The sequence below is a fragment of the Tinamus guttatus genome, unplaced genomic scaffold, assembly GCF_059628265.1.
Source record: "Tinamus guttatus ecotype Peru unplaced genomic scaffold, ASM5962826v1 Tinamus_guttatus_pri_ptg000674l, whole genome shotgun sequence".
NCBI lineage: Eukaryota > Metazoa > Chordata > Aves > Tinamiformes > Tinamidae > Tinamus > Tinamus guttatus.
In genome coordinates this window covers 1,040,324-1,054,705 of record NW_028289208.1, presented here as the reverse complement: position 1 = coordinate 1,054,705, position 14,382 = coordinate 1,040,324, and the positions used below count along the sequence as shown (strand labels likewise).

Genomic DNA, 14,382 nt, shown 5'->3' with positions numbered 1-14,382 from the left:
ATTGATTTACCCTCAAAGAAAAGCATGTTCTTAACCTTATAACCAGATGGTTAAACATCTTGTCTCCAGTAGCTGTTGGTTTCTGTTAGATTTCTTAAATAGAGATGGGTTCCTGCCACAGGCTTTCTCAGTTTCTCAAGATCACATTGATCAGAGGGTTTGCTGCAGTGTGAAGATGGGGGAATAACAGTCTAGGACTCTGGAATGCACATGCCCTCCGAAAAAGGGCTGCTTAGGTTGGATTCATGTTGAACGTTATGAGAGAGTAAATGATCTGTACTGCACATGGTGCTACCTCCAAGAAAGCATCTCTTCTTGGATCCTTGGATCGGGACTGCATCCAAGATCAGCATGTTGTGCTTAAAATATTAATCTGGAAAGCAATGAAGCTAACTCTGGTACCCTGTTTGTTTTACAGAGCTCCGTGCTGACTTTCTGCATGCTCACAGGTGAGCAGTGGCCACAGCCAAAGCGGCAACGGGCCCAGCTCTAGTTCTGTAGCAAGGGAAGAGGGCCCGGCGTTCGGGTCGCCTCGTCGCAGGCACACAGTGGCATGTATGGTATGAACGACATGTGCGTACACATACACATCATGTGCCAGATTTCTATTATGACTGTGTCACATCAGTTGCTCAGAAATATGTGAATATATGAAATTCCAGGCTTTATTCCTTGCTTTGGCCAATAGGAGATGATCTCGGGTTGGGGAGCTCATTTCCTGCTAGGACCTGTGTTGAAGCACTGTTACATCCTGAAGATATGAATTTGGTTTGACTTAATAACTGGCAGCTGCTGCTCTCTGGGAAGGGAATGTTTCTTTTTGTGTGTGTTTGTCTTAGCAGATATTGTGGCTACAGAATGGAAACAGGTGCTTCAAAGATGGCTTTTATCCCAGAGACACAGCCTTGCAGCAAAAGCACATCACCACGAGGCTGTATGGAGCGGAAAGCACGCGTCAAACTCGTGACCTTCGGCAGGGCAGATTCTCGAATTCTGGAGCAGACACACCGTTACGTTTCTCTTCCAGGCCCTGGTGGCTTTGCATATTAGACTTTGATTCTGATAGAGAAGAGAAAAAGACTTTGTCAGTATCACTGATGACTTGTAACGTTATGGATGATGAGTGCGACTGCGGCTAGAAGTTTTCATTTGAAGAACTAGTTTTAAAGAACACAGAATATAAAGAAGGATATAGTCAGAAACTTCAAATCTTCAAGATTTGATTACACTCTCTCTTTGAATATGATAGACAAGACACCTGAAAGATTTTCTCTTTGTGCAAAAAAAAAGCTAAGGTCTATGTTTTACATCAGTTTCACCTACACTTGCCTATTCAGGAACAATTATTTCCTAAACAAAGAGAAACAGCTACCATTTTAACAGCTAACGGCTCATTTTGCCACTTTATGTTCTAGCGAACTGCCTACTAATTAGTAAAGATTAGAAAAGATAACACATGTAGATAAATGACTGTGGCTTCGTCTGTATTGTTTTTAAGTGAAGTAGAGTCTAAATTAAACAGACTACTCCCTGTTTGCATTGAACTCTGTAAATATTTCCTATGGAAACCTGAAACCACATGAAACTCAGGTAGTTTCAGTCTGAAAGAAACCAGTTCTGTGTATACAAACAAACACAAATGGTGGATTAGAGATAAACCATTAAATTTGCAAAACATCTGCTGTTGAGTGTAGGAGTCCCTCAAGGTGTTTTTTTTTTTTTTTTTTCCTTCTAAATCAAAGATTTCAAGGCCTTGGGGATATTGCTTATAGAATTTCTGGACTGATAGAATCTCCCAGAATTCATCCTCAGCACAAAATGAAGTGCCTTTGTTGGTGATGGTGTTTTACTTGTAGTACATTTGGGGGTTAATGAATCTGAATCTTAAAATGTAAGTTTGAGAAATCCAAGTGACATGAGTTTCTCATGGGTAATATTGGGGAAAGCCGAAAAAAAATAAAAAGGAAAGCTTGAACATTATGTGTTTATTCATCTACACTTACTTGTTCTTACATGATCACTATAGAATCCCAGGGAGTTCTAGAGCAACTCAGGGACGTTAATCGGGATTTAAGAAATAGGGTTAGTCAGAAAAGCGAATCACGTTGCTCAATTCACAGACATCGTAGCAGACAGACTGTCATTTCTATAGCGTTTGACTTCCTTTCCCTAGCTAGTTTGTGATTAGGTAGGCGATAGTGCCGTGCATCTTTGATCAGTGATTGGCACCTTTGGGTCAGAAGGGAAGTGAAGAGCAACTGAAATGACCAAAAGCCGGTCCCCGACAGAAAGGGCCGCGCGGCGCTTGTTGCTGTGCAGCAGCGGGAGCAGGAAGCAGCCGTGTCCCGTGCGGGATTCCCGGTGCAGCGGGAAGGAGAGGTGGGAGCCGGAAGCAGCCGTGTCCCGTGCGGGATTCCCGGTGCAGCGGGAAGGAGCCCTGTCCCGTGCGCGATTCCCGGTGCAGCGGGAAGCAGCCGTGTCCCGTGCGCGATTCCCGGTGCAGCGGGAAGCAGCCGTGTCCCGTGCGGGATTCCCGGTGCAGCGGGAAGGAGCCCTGTCCCGTGCGCGATTCCCGGTGCAGCGGGAAGCAGCCGTGTCCCGTGCGCGATTCCCGGTGCAGCGGGAAGGAGAGGTGGGAGCAGGAAGCAGCCGTGTCCCGTGCGCGATTCCCGGTGCAGCGGGAAGGAGAGGCCGCCGCGCCCGGCCCTCACGGAGGCCCCGCCCCCTCACGTGACGCGGGCCCGGCCCGCGCGAGCCGCCGCCGCGCAAGATGGCGGCGAGCAGCGACGAGGAGGAGGACCTGGCGAGCTACGGGCGGGCGCTGCCGGCGCTGCACGAGGGTAAGGCGGGCCGGCCGCCCTCCCCGAGCCCCCGGGAGCCGCGCCCGGCCGCGCCGCGGCCCCCTCGCTGCGCAAGCAGCGCTGCAGCGAGCGGAGCCGGCCGGGGGCCCTGCCCGGGAGGCGCCTCCTGGGCCCACGGCGCGCGCCGGGGTCCCCGCGCCGCTGCGGCCTCCAGGCTGCTGCTGGAGCTGCCCAGGCCTGGCGTTTGTTTTCGTTGCTCTCAGAAGGCTTGAGAGAATGATGATGCTTCATGGAAGCAGAGGGGGGCTGTTGAGCATCCTCAGATAGAACATTCGTTTTCCTTTAAATACTTCATGGTTGGTAATCATAGCAAATAACAAAAACACAGCAAATGCTTGCTCTAATTTACAGAGTATGATAGATGTTAATTACTTAGTCATAATGTTTGCTGACATTAAACGCGGTATAAAAATCTTCCTGTTCTTTGTAGCATACTCTACCAAAGTGTTAAACATGATGTTGTTCTCTTTAATGATATTTAAATTCCTGTTTAAAAGTTGTAGATACATTTTTTCCCCCTATACAGCTAGGTGTAAATAAGTGCCCCGTCATAATGAGCATTGCAATTTTTTAGTTTGTATTGCTGTTTGCCTGTGTATTTTTGTGTTTCTTCTGCTGAAGACTTTGCCAAGAGTTGTGCCTTGGGGTTGGGGATTGCCCATCACTGGCGTCAGTGTTTGGTGTTGAGGGTACCTTTGGTTAGTGTTTGGTGTTGGGGTTATTAAGCAGGCAGATACTTTATGGTTGTTTGACCATGGAAAGAAATACTGTCAGAAATAGTTAGGATATAGGATTTCTTTGAACACATTATGTTTTTGCTCTGGCAGTATGGATTAATAGAACATACAAATACTTAAAGAAGGATGGGAAGAAGTGCAAACTGCTGATTATTTCCACTTGGAGGTGGCTACTATTTGAGTCAGTTGTTAGTTGCAAGAAAGAGAAGGTGTCTGGAAGAAGCGGAGGTTCCATTCTTCATGCATGTTGTGACTTATTTTCTACGTTGTTTATCTGATTGTAGGTGAACGACTTAAAAAGCCGGTTCCTCTTCAGGAGCAGACTGTTAAAGATGCCAAGGGACGATACCAACGTTTTCATGGAGCATTTACTGGTGGTTTCTCTGCTGGTTACTTCAACACTGTTGGCACAAAGGAAGGTTAGGTGTTTTGGTGTCTTCTTGGAAGCATTATTTGATTAGCATAATATATCATTTGTGAAAACAAACTAACTGTCATGAAGTAAATTTTCTGTGTGCTTCACTATCCTATAAATGGTTGAAACAGTGTTGTTTATTTCCCACTGCTTTTTCTGATTACAGTTTTGTAAATCTTAAGTAATGTTGAAAAGCTGAAATATTAGAGTTGTTTTCAAATATTACATTGACATTTACTTTTCCTTATTTTGATATTCCTTTCTTTAAAGGATGGACTCCTTCAAGTTTTGTATCATCACGGCAGAAGAGAGCGGACAAAACCATTCTTGGGCCAGAAGACTTCATGGATGAAGAGGTAAGTTTAGAAAGGAAAAAAAAACCCTTTGGAAATAGTTACCATGACTGTAGGGTTTGACCTGGTCATATCTTGTTTTTGTTGTTTTGTTCATTTGTTTTTGTTTTCCTTTGCCATTACTGTAAGTGTGCGTTTGAGGAAGATTATTTTAAATATATATTTTTTCCATTGTGTATGTATCTTTCAGGATCTTAGTGAATTTGGGATAGCACCAAAAGATATTACGACTACAGAAGATTTTGCATCCAAATCCAAAGACAGAATAAAAGAGAAAGCTAGGCAGCTTGCAGGAGTAGTTGCTGCCATTCCAGGAACAACTGCATTTGATGATTTAATAGGACCATCAAAGTAAGTAAATTAAAAGCTAGCCGAGCAACTCCTCTCCCTTAGAAGTGTTGTGGTAAGAAAAGGAGTGAAAGAAATGGGAGATCTGCAGTATTAAATCCAGGTGAAAACCAGTTTTAAAATATATGTTCTATATGTGCAGATTTGTGCCAGATAAAAAAATACAAAGCAGGATGTAGTATGTACAAAAATGCTGATATGTTCAGATTTGCTTTTTAAAAAGTGTGTTGTGAAAGCATAACATTAAATGACATAAGCATATATTATTTTTCAACGAATATTAAATGTGTTTGAGAGTTTTCTTTTGTTGTTTTTCTCTTAGAATAACAATTGGGGTTGAGCTGTTGAGAAAAATGGGCTGGAAAGAAGGGCAAGGAATTGGACCTCGAATTAAAAGAAAGCCCCGTAGGCAGAAACCTGGTATGTTCAGAAAACTTCCTTAATTGAGTAATGGAAAGTGCTTTCACAGGCATACTAAGAGGTTCACTTTCAAACTTCCTTTTTACACCTCCCCTTGTTTGATCTGTTTCTTTAATCTAAGAGGAATTGAATAAAGAGTTGTAAGTTACTGTAATGCTATTATGTCTTTCACAGATCCTCAAGTGAAAGTATATGGTTGTGCATTACCACCTGGACTGTCTGAGGGTTCTGAGGTATTGTATGGGCAAAAATAGTTTGTTGATTCTTGTAAAAATGAAAAAGGATGTTAACACACCCAACTAAAACTTTTAAAATATATTTTTAAACATTTTTAAACACATGGCTTTAGACTTTTTTTAAAAAATCACAGAAACTTATGCTTACTCTGAAAAAGGGTTAATGTATCTAAATTTAGCCTTGTTGCTTATACATACTTTTATAAATGTTCTAGGGAATATAAACTTGTGTAGTCTTATATTAACTGAATATTACAGAAACTCAAATACAAAACCCTTTATAGATTTATTGTTACTTTCTCCTTTCCTGTATAAGGATGAAGAGGATGAATACCAGCCAGAGAATGTGACATTTGCACCAAAAGATGTCATGCCTGTGGATTTGACTCCCAAAGAGAATGTCCATGGACTCGGCTATAAGGGTTTGGACCCCACGCAGGCTTTGTGTGGTGTACCTGGAAGGGAGCACCTTAATCTGTTCCCGGGTAGTTCTGAAAAGACAAGTGATCTGCTTGGCGATCTGAGACACACTAAGGGAAGAAAACTAGGTATCACAGGCCAGGTAAAGAGTCTATTTAATGTACATTATTATTATTAGCATAATCTCATTACATTTCTGTTTCCTTCTGTGGAAGGCACTGAGACATAAAGTTACGGTAAGAAACTTCAAAAGGTTTGAGAAAGAGGGGTTAGGAGTCTACCTTTTTTCTGGGGTTTAACTTGCTAAGTAAGAAGATCTGGACAGACCCTAGAGTAGTTTATATAATTTTGTGGACCTTGTTTATTTGCTTCATGCCCTCAGCACCCCCACTCCAGTTGGTAGCACTTTTCTGTGTGAAGGAGTAAACTGTTCCTAGTATGTATGTATATAGCATGTATACATATAGGGCATTCTGTCTGTGTGTGTATGTATGTGTGTATGTATATATGTGTATATATATATATATGAAGATAAATAAGGTATGCATATATAGGTGCCTTGTGGCATGTGACTTCAAGGTGGTATTTTCAGGTTTTGAATTCTCATTATTTCAAATGAAATATATTTTAGGCTTTTGGTGTTGGAGCTTTAGAGGAGGAAGATGACGATATTTATGCAACTGAAACACTGTCAAAATACGATACAGTTTTAAAAGACGAGGAGCCTGGAGATGGTTTATATGGTTGGACAGCACCTAAGCAGTATAAATCCAGAAAAAGTAAGAATTCTAGTTCTTTCTAAAGAGATGAAAAAAATACTGTATAACTATAGTCTACTCTTCAAACCTTTCAATTTTAAATCAACTGGTATTTTCTAGCCCTGATACTGATAATTTATTTTTTTCTGTATTGATTATCCAAATCCTGAAGGTAATTTGTCCTTCACTAGATTAAATCCCAAATTTATATTTTAAACAGGACACCATGCGTTGCTTTTGAAATATAACATTCAATCCCAGTGACAGGAATAGAAATATTTTGAAGTGATAGTTGCAAAAGAAGTCCCAAGACATGCAAAGAAGTTTTTAGATATAATTACATATTTTCAAAGAATAACAGTTTTACATTTTATTCTGTTATAATTTTATTTTAGTGCAGGTTTTAAAATACATGAAATAATGATTTCTAAAGTATTTGTTGATGTTAGTTGTGCACAGTTAATGGTACTTGTAGTGCTAGCTGTGCACAATAAATGGCAGTGTTGTCTAACCATTAGTGATACTCATCCTACAGCATTTGTTCTGGTGGTAGTTTTTAGGTGTGTAATCCTAATCCAAATTCAGGTCCTTTCAATTTAAATGGTAAGCAATGAAAACAAACATATTTTAAGTGGCCTAGTTGTATACAATAGGAAATGGGAAATACTGGGGCTGTGGGAGGGAGAGTGTTTTGCCAAATATACATCTCTTGAATATTGACCATCTCTTCTCCCCCACCAGGGTTTGAAACGGAAGTTAAATATATAGGCAAAATCTTAGATGGTTTTTCCCTGGCATCAAAGGCATCAACTCCAAACAAGGTAAGAAAATGTTGACATTCTTGTAATAAGAATCGCATCTGAAAGAAGTAAATCTCAAAAGCAAATCGGCATGTAAACTATATGGATATTGTTGTTTTGATTTTTTTGCTTATTTGTTTGTTTGCATTCTTAGCAATAAAAGTGCCGGTTAGTATTAAAAGACTGCTGAGTAATCAAAAATACTGTTGCAGGCTATTCAAAATAAATGTTAAATTTGTTGGACTAGTAGACTGGTAGATGAACTTTTCCCATATACAGGCTTTAAGCATATACTTTTGACTACCTACTGTTACTTGACATAAGGTTGGAGGAATGGTTTGATTTATCTTTGAAATGAAAAATGTACATATTCTGCTTTATAGGTATTCAGATGCAACATCAAATGTTCTGTAATAACCAGGCTCCATGTTTTGCCCATTCCAGTGTTTAGATTATAAATTAAATTGTTAGCTCTGTTCTTATGACTGCCTCTTGCATGCCATATATTTGCATAAATTAGAATGAGATATCATAAAACCGTGTGACACACTCCTTTTTTTGAATGAGGAGAGAGGAAGAAAATTTGTATGGTGTTGGGATTATTTTGTAGTAATAGATTGAATGAAGAATGTATGTGGGAGGCAGGATTTTGAAATACATTAGCCATACTTTTAAGTGCTTCCCCTATGCTTATCATATTTTATCTTATGTGACTTCTGTGGTTTTTTAAAATTAGTTAATAGGCAGCATCCAGAACATTTTCTCAAGTAAAAGCAATTTTTGTTGCTGCTTGATACGCATATTTTTTCCTATTTCTCATAACTTTTATGCATTAACAAATTTTGTTGTCCAAATTTGCATTATAATTCCACTGACTTACTGCCTCAGTCTAAAAGACACAGTAACTTACCATATAATTTTCTATTATTAAGTTATATAATTTGAGGAATTTTTAGTATGCATATGTCTAAGAAGACTAACTTACAGAGAAAGAAATATGATGTTTGTTAAATACAAAGCTATCTCTTTCTCCGTATTTTTCTATTTGATTATTTGGTTGTTTTGTTTTGTTTTCCATCCGGAAGACTTACCCACCACCTGACTTGCCACGAAATTACAGGCCAGTCCATTACTTTCGACCTGTGATAGCAGCTGGAAGTGAAAACTGCCATTTACGGAAAGCATTAGAGGAATCAACTGGAAAACTTGAGAATGACACAACACCACAAAGCAGGCATGCACTGAATGCATCTCAGAGGGGGGAACGGCTAGGAGAAACTGCTCTAAAAGGTACTGGTATATACAACCCTGCTTTTGATTGTGCTTCAGACCCTCAGTGTGTTTTATGTAAGAATTTTATAATTTTAGTTGAGACATGACCACTGTTTTTTTGATTTTAAAATATTAAATCTAATCAATATAGCTAGAATACTTGGCATTTTCCAACTTCATTTCTTACACAACAAGTATTGACATATCTGTCTACGTTTTCACTTACGTTTTTTCATCTTTGTGTTGTTTATGTTTGTTCAGAGGCATTTTCTCCAGATGTATGTGCTTTAATATATAATAGTATTTTTTTTTTTTTTATCTTCCATGAAGTGGCAGAACTATTTGCAGTAATTTTTCGTTTCAATTTATTTATTATTGCTTTCTTTGGTTTTAGGTCCTGCTCCTTCTGTTTTGGAGTATCTGTCTGAGAAAGATAGAGAAAGACTGAAAGAAGTGCGAAAAGCCTCAGAACAACAAATGAAAGCGAAAATGTTGCCTCAACAGTCCCAAAGCAGCAGATTCCAACCAGCCTCTGCAAATGATGCTCCTCACAAGTGGCAAATGTTTTGGGGTGGTCAATTAGAAAATGCAGGTTCTAGTGACTTCAAACCTTTCGCAAAAAATCCAGAAAAACAAAAAAGATATGAAAGCTTTGTGCAGAGTCTTAAACAAGGGCAAAAAGGTAACTAAAGAGATGAATCCTCACATTTTTAACCTTCTCTGTAAATTGTTTATTCTCTTTTTTTCTGCATTTAATTTATGTTCAGTATGTTTGCTCTTGAAAATGTCTCATGTTTGACAAATACTATCATTTTTGCCCTGTTGAAAAATTACGTCCACTTATCAGGGAATAATTCACCTCTGGGTAAATTATATAATCATTAAATACTTGCAGCAGTGGTTGCTTTTTATCTAACATTTGCTTGAAAGAATCTCAATGATTTGTACCTGCTTGTCACTTCAGTAAACTTTAAGCTCTGCTAAGCATTTCTCTCCTTAACTTACAGCAGATTCACTGCAGCATTGTTTGGACCCGAGTATGACGGAATGGGAACGAGGAAGAGAACAAGAGGAGTTTTTCCGTGCAGCCATGTTCTACAAGTCATCAAACTCAGCACTGTCATCCAGATTTACTCGTGCCAAATATGAAGATGATGTTGATAAAGTGGAAGTTCCTCGGGACCAAGAGGTGTGTTTACAGATACAGTTTTCCTGGAACTGCAGTTGTTGCTTTAATACAGAGACTTTTCGAATGCTTTTTCTACAAAATATCTTTGGAGTAATGTGAATAGTGTTTTATTTCTCTTCTGTCCAGTAAACCTTTGAAAAAGATCATTGCATACAAAAAACAGTGATTTATTTTAAATGTTCTTTTCTCAGTATTACAACAGTAATATTCAGTTCAGTAGGTTGCTGCTCATCTTGTGATGTAAATATTTGGCTTTTTTCAGAATGATATTGATGACAAGGAATCTGCTGTGAAGATGAAGATGTTTGGCAAACTCACAAGAGACAAGTTTGAATGGCACCCTGAAAAGCTATTATGTAAAAGATTTAATGTTGCTGATCCATACCCTGAGTAAGATAATTGATTGAAAGATAAAATATTCGTATCTTCTTAAAAAATACTTTTTAAAACAGATGGTATTTTCAAAAATGCTTAAATGTTTGTGGAAAAGTTGGGCTGCTGTGTGTGTATATATTTTTTTAATAACATATATAGCATGGTACCTGATAATGCTTTAACTGGTTAAACGGGTGAAAACCCCTGTCAAAATAGTGTGTGTGTTAAGGATTGCTTTAGCTGTTTGATAACTTAAGGCCTTTTTTTTTTTTTTTCTATCGAAATAATAATCAACAAACATTTTTTTTTCTCTCTAGTTCTTCCATTGTTGGTTTACCAAAAGTGAAACGAGACAAGTATTCTGTATTCAATTTCCTAACCCTGACTGAGCCCACCACGTCTGTAACTCAAGCAACAAATGAAAGAATTCAACAGAAAAACACTCCTGACAGTAAGTTGTCATTATTTTATTCATCTAGCTATAAGAGTTAAGGGAGTAGAAAATACTGTAGGCTGTGTCATACAGAATGAATTACCTGCCCAGTTTTTAATTTAAAAGGACAAAAAATTAAAAGTAAATTCAGTGACATAAAATGGAAGTTCATAAGACTGAGCTACTTTCTTCCCCCTAAAATATCATTTAGCTTAGCTATTCAGTTAAAAGGATTTTGAGAAGTGACTGACCGTACTGAAGAAGCAGAGTAACTTAAAATCATTCTTAGATTATGAAATGCGGTATAATATAGACCGTAACTGATTTCAATGTTTGGAACTTTCTTAGAACCGAAGAAACCTTCAAGATGGGATGTATCAGATAAAGAGAAAGAGCAAAAAGATTCTATCAGTGAATTAATTAGTCTTGCTAGGTCAAAAGCTGATGCTCAGCAACAGCCACCAGCACCGACGACAGAGGAATGCAGAACTGAGACAAATGAAACTCTTCCCAGCAAGGTGGGTTCACGGCTGTGTTTGAACTTGAAGGGGAATGGCTACAAATTTTGCTAACCTTGAACTAATGGTAGGTAGCATATGAACTGGGTTAATAGAGAGTGGTTTACAGGAGGATCAACTTGAAATGAACGATGAGAAGGTGGAATTTGCTCTTAAGAATTACCATGTTTATAACTGTGAGGTGCACAAGTATAAGTGGAAGGAACATCTTAAGGAAAGACAAAACGTAACTTGATACTCTGGCAGTTAATTCAGTCCCTTAGAGCCACTGAGCTCACAGGTTCAGAGTATATTTTTTTGTTTTTCCCTCCTAAATGGAGGAGAGTGTATACTATGTGGAGAAGGATGAGGGATTTTTGGTTTGGTTGTTTTTAAATATTACTTCTGTTGCTTTGCAGACAGCTAATGAAGACAAAGATCAGGAGGAAGAAAGCAGACCGTCCATGGACTTATTTAAGGCCATCTTTGTGAGTTCCTCAGATGAAAAATCGTCTTCCTCTGAGGAAGAGAGTGATGAAGAGCCAGAACCAACTGTTCCTGTAATAAATTCAGAAACTACCAAGCAGGCTGATCTACCAGATAGTTCCTCATCTAATATGCAAGGTAATACTTAATGGATGTTTCTTTTTGTATCTTTTAAAAAAAATCTTTTAAAAAGTTTTTATTTAGAAGGGAATAGTAGTTTTATAAGGAGTTCAAGCACTGTCAGACTAGCAGGGCAGTCTGTCAGCACTGGATATTCCTAGCATGTTGCAGCATTATTTATGTTGCTGTGAGTGTTGTTGGGTAGCTTCCACAAGCAAGCTGCCCAATGGAATTTGCTAATTGAACTGGGATGGGGATCAACACATACGACATGGAAGCATTGTAGAAAAATACAAGAGAGCTTTTACACCTGTAATAAGTCTAAGGTAGATGATAAATTACAGCTCTTGTGGCTTTTTGCAAGTTTAGAAATAAATAAATTGTCTCTATTTGTTAAGTAAATGCACTTTCTAAATACTGACATTCCATGAAAGCATAATGTTGAAATAACTTTAAGTTACATTTTATTTGTTTTCTAGTTATAGTAATTGCGAGAATACCTCTACGGATGTTCAGTGTTTTCAGGATGTCATTAAATAAACAAAACCTTATACTTAGTAAATTACAGTAGAAATACTTTTTCTACTTATTTAGTTCTATTAACTTTTTTTAGTCTTTCTGAATGTTGTAGATGCTGTTGAGCTTGTCACTAATTTGGAATAACAGAGAAGTGGCACAACATTACTAAATGAAAGTGAACCTATGCATCAAAGTTAACTAATGTGTAATTGTAGAGTACAAAGGTCAATTTTGATCAAAGAAAAAAGACAGTATGTTGAAATGTTTGCGAATGTTGTTTAGTCAGATGGCCATGGAAGTCCTCACAGAGATAGGAAGCTGATCTATTTGCTTTCTTAGAGGTTTTTAGAAACTCTGCTTCAACTTTCTTCAGCATTTCTTGGAAGAAGTGTTTCCTTATTTTCCTTTCAAATAAAGAAGTCTTTTTTTAATTTGATAGAGAATGTGGCTACTAAAGCTGAGCCTGGCCTTCCTTTGCTGCCTGTTTTGAAGAAGGAACTGGATGTGGCAGAGGAATTTGGACCAAGGTTGCCTCCAGCTTTCTTTTCTGGTAGGTCCTGCAGACTTTCAGTGCATTAAGTTCTCTATGTTGAAGGTGTATGCAAGATGCATGATATTTTTCTTTAGAAAAACATTTGGGAACACTTCTTAAACACTGATGCTATGTTAAATTGGCACTGGCAAGCACTTTGTTACCATACTGGGATCTACTATCAGGGACCTCTGCCTGTGTAACAACTTGGGTGTAGCTCTACAGTGGCACTGTTATTAAACTGTCACGTTGTAGGATCGGCATTGCATTTTTTAATTGTATGTAACAAAGTATTGAAATAGGAAAGTAACAATTGGAAAATTTAGTCATTCTGTTTGTATTCGAAGGCTAAGATTTTTAAAACTCTTCATTGGTTTAAAATTTATATGAAATTTAGTTTTTTGTTGCCTTTATTTTGTCATGTTTTTAGTTTCTGCATTTGCTTTATACTTCAGGCACTATTCATCAACAAGGACCCGTAGTGCCAGCAAGCTTTCCTGGACCTAGTAGGAAAGAAAAACATAAAAAGAACAGAGAAAAACACAGGACTAAGAGAGACCACAAGCATAAAAAGGAAAAGGTATTTGTATGTTGAATTTGTTTGTTGAAGATGAGGCATATTCTCAAAACTCTATGTAATTTTGCCATGTAGATATACAAAAAATAAAAAACTTTTTTTTTTTTTGACTCTGTAGGAGTATGATAGAGATGTCACTGTTTAGTGTGTCAGTTAAGCTTGGAGTTTACACTGAAATTGTCTTTTCAGGACTTGTTTCATTTTGGTGCTCTTACCTTTCAGAATTTCCCAGATCTTTCAAAATAAAGTAGTATGATAAAGGATTGTTTCTTTTCTTCTTTTTTTTACAGAAAAAGAAACAGAAGAAGCACAAAACAAAAGGAAAGCATAAAAATAAAAAATCAGAAAAAGATAGCAGCTCAGACACTGAAGACAGTAGTGACAGCTCTAGTGATATAGATACCACAGGCTTGTCACCCAAAGAGCTTCTAAGAAGGTAAATAGAATATTTGCTGAAACACTTGAAAATTTTACAGTGGTTAACTTTTTCTTTTTATCGCTGAGGTAAAATGTGGTTACCTCAGACTAAGGCTTAAGAAATGCTAAAGTAATTAAATATTTGTGATTTTATTCAGCAGCTTTTCAGTTTGACCTCTTTTCTATTTGTCTTCCTCTTAGACTGAAACAACTTCAGCACTGAAGAGGTAGCTCGCTTTCCTGTGATGTGTGAATTTATCTCAAAATTTTGATCTCCTCCATGATGGTAGATCAGTAATGTATTGTGTACTTTAAAGTGCTGTAGATAATGTATTCATATTGAATTTGTTTGCAAGTACTAAAATATTTGTTTTGTTATGCTTCATAAATTCAAATTTATGGATTATGGAAGGTTGAAAAGATGTCTTATGCAGTATACTCTAAAATACTGCAGGCTCTGTTTTGATTAAATTAAACTTAGGATATTTTAATAAACTAAGTATTACCAAACACTTTTGGTGCAGTAAGTCATTGACTAAGAGCTCTAGAAAGCTGATAAGTAAAGTAGGTTTTCATCCACAGTTACGTTAGGAAGTTAAATCTAAATCAGTGTGAAA

The 14,382-nt window shown here is 37.8% G+C and overlaps 1 protein-coding gene across 1 annotated transcript; it reads left to right on the top strand.

Moving 5' to 3' along the window:
- Window positions 1-2,760: 2,760 nt before the first annotated feature.
- On the top strand, window positions 2,761-14,277 carry GPATCH1 (G-patch domain containing 1). The gene is made up of 20 exons (XM_088536512.1): window positions 2,761-2,840; window positions 3,883-4,017; window positions 4,284-4,369; window positions 4,557-4,717; window positions 5,037-5,134; window positions 5,309-5,367; window positions 5,687-5,932; window positions 6,422-6,569; window positions 7,290-7,369; window positions 8,434-8,638; window positions 9,015-9,302; window positions 9,628-9,809; window positions 10,072-10,199; window positions 10,502-10,635; window positions 10,966-11,135; window positions 11,534-11,738; window positions 12,679-12,789; window positions 13,227-13,351; window positions 13,639-13,784; window positions 13,967-14,277. The coding sequence occupies exons 1-20, from the start codon at window positions 2,771-2,773 to the stop codon at window positions 13,986-13,988; spliced, it is 2,799 nt and encodes a 932-aa protein (XP_088392638.1). The 5' UTR covers window positions 2,761-2,770; the 3' UTR covers window positions 13,989-14,277.
- The last annotated feature ends 105 nt before the right edge of the window (window positions 14,278-14,382 follow it).

Coding starts and splice junctions, on each gene's coding strand:
- GPATCH1 (XM_088536512.1), top strand. CDS start 2,771: ATGGCGGCGAGCAGCGACGAGGAGGAGGACCTGGCGAGCTACGGGCGG. Junction 5,135..5,308: donor GCCCCGTAGGCAGAAACCTG/GTATGTTCAGAA, acceptor TGTCTTTCACAG/ATCCTCAAGTGAAAGTATAT. Junction 12,790..13,226: donor GCCTCCAGCTTTCTTTTCTG/GTAGGTCCTGCA, acceptor TTTATACTTCAG/GCACTATTCATCAACAAGGA.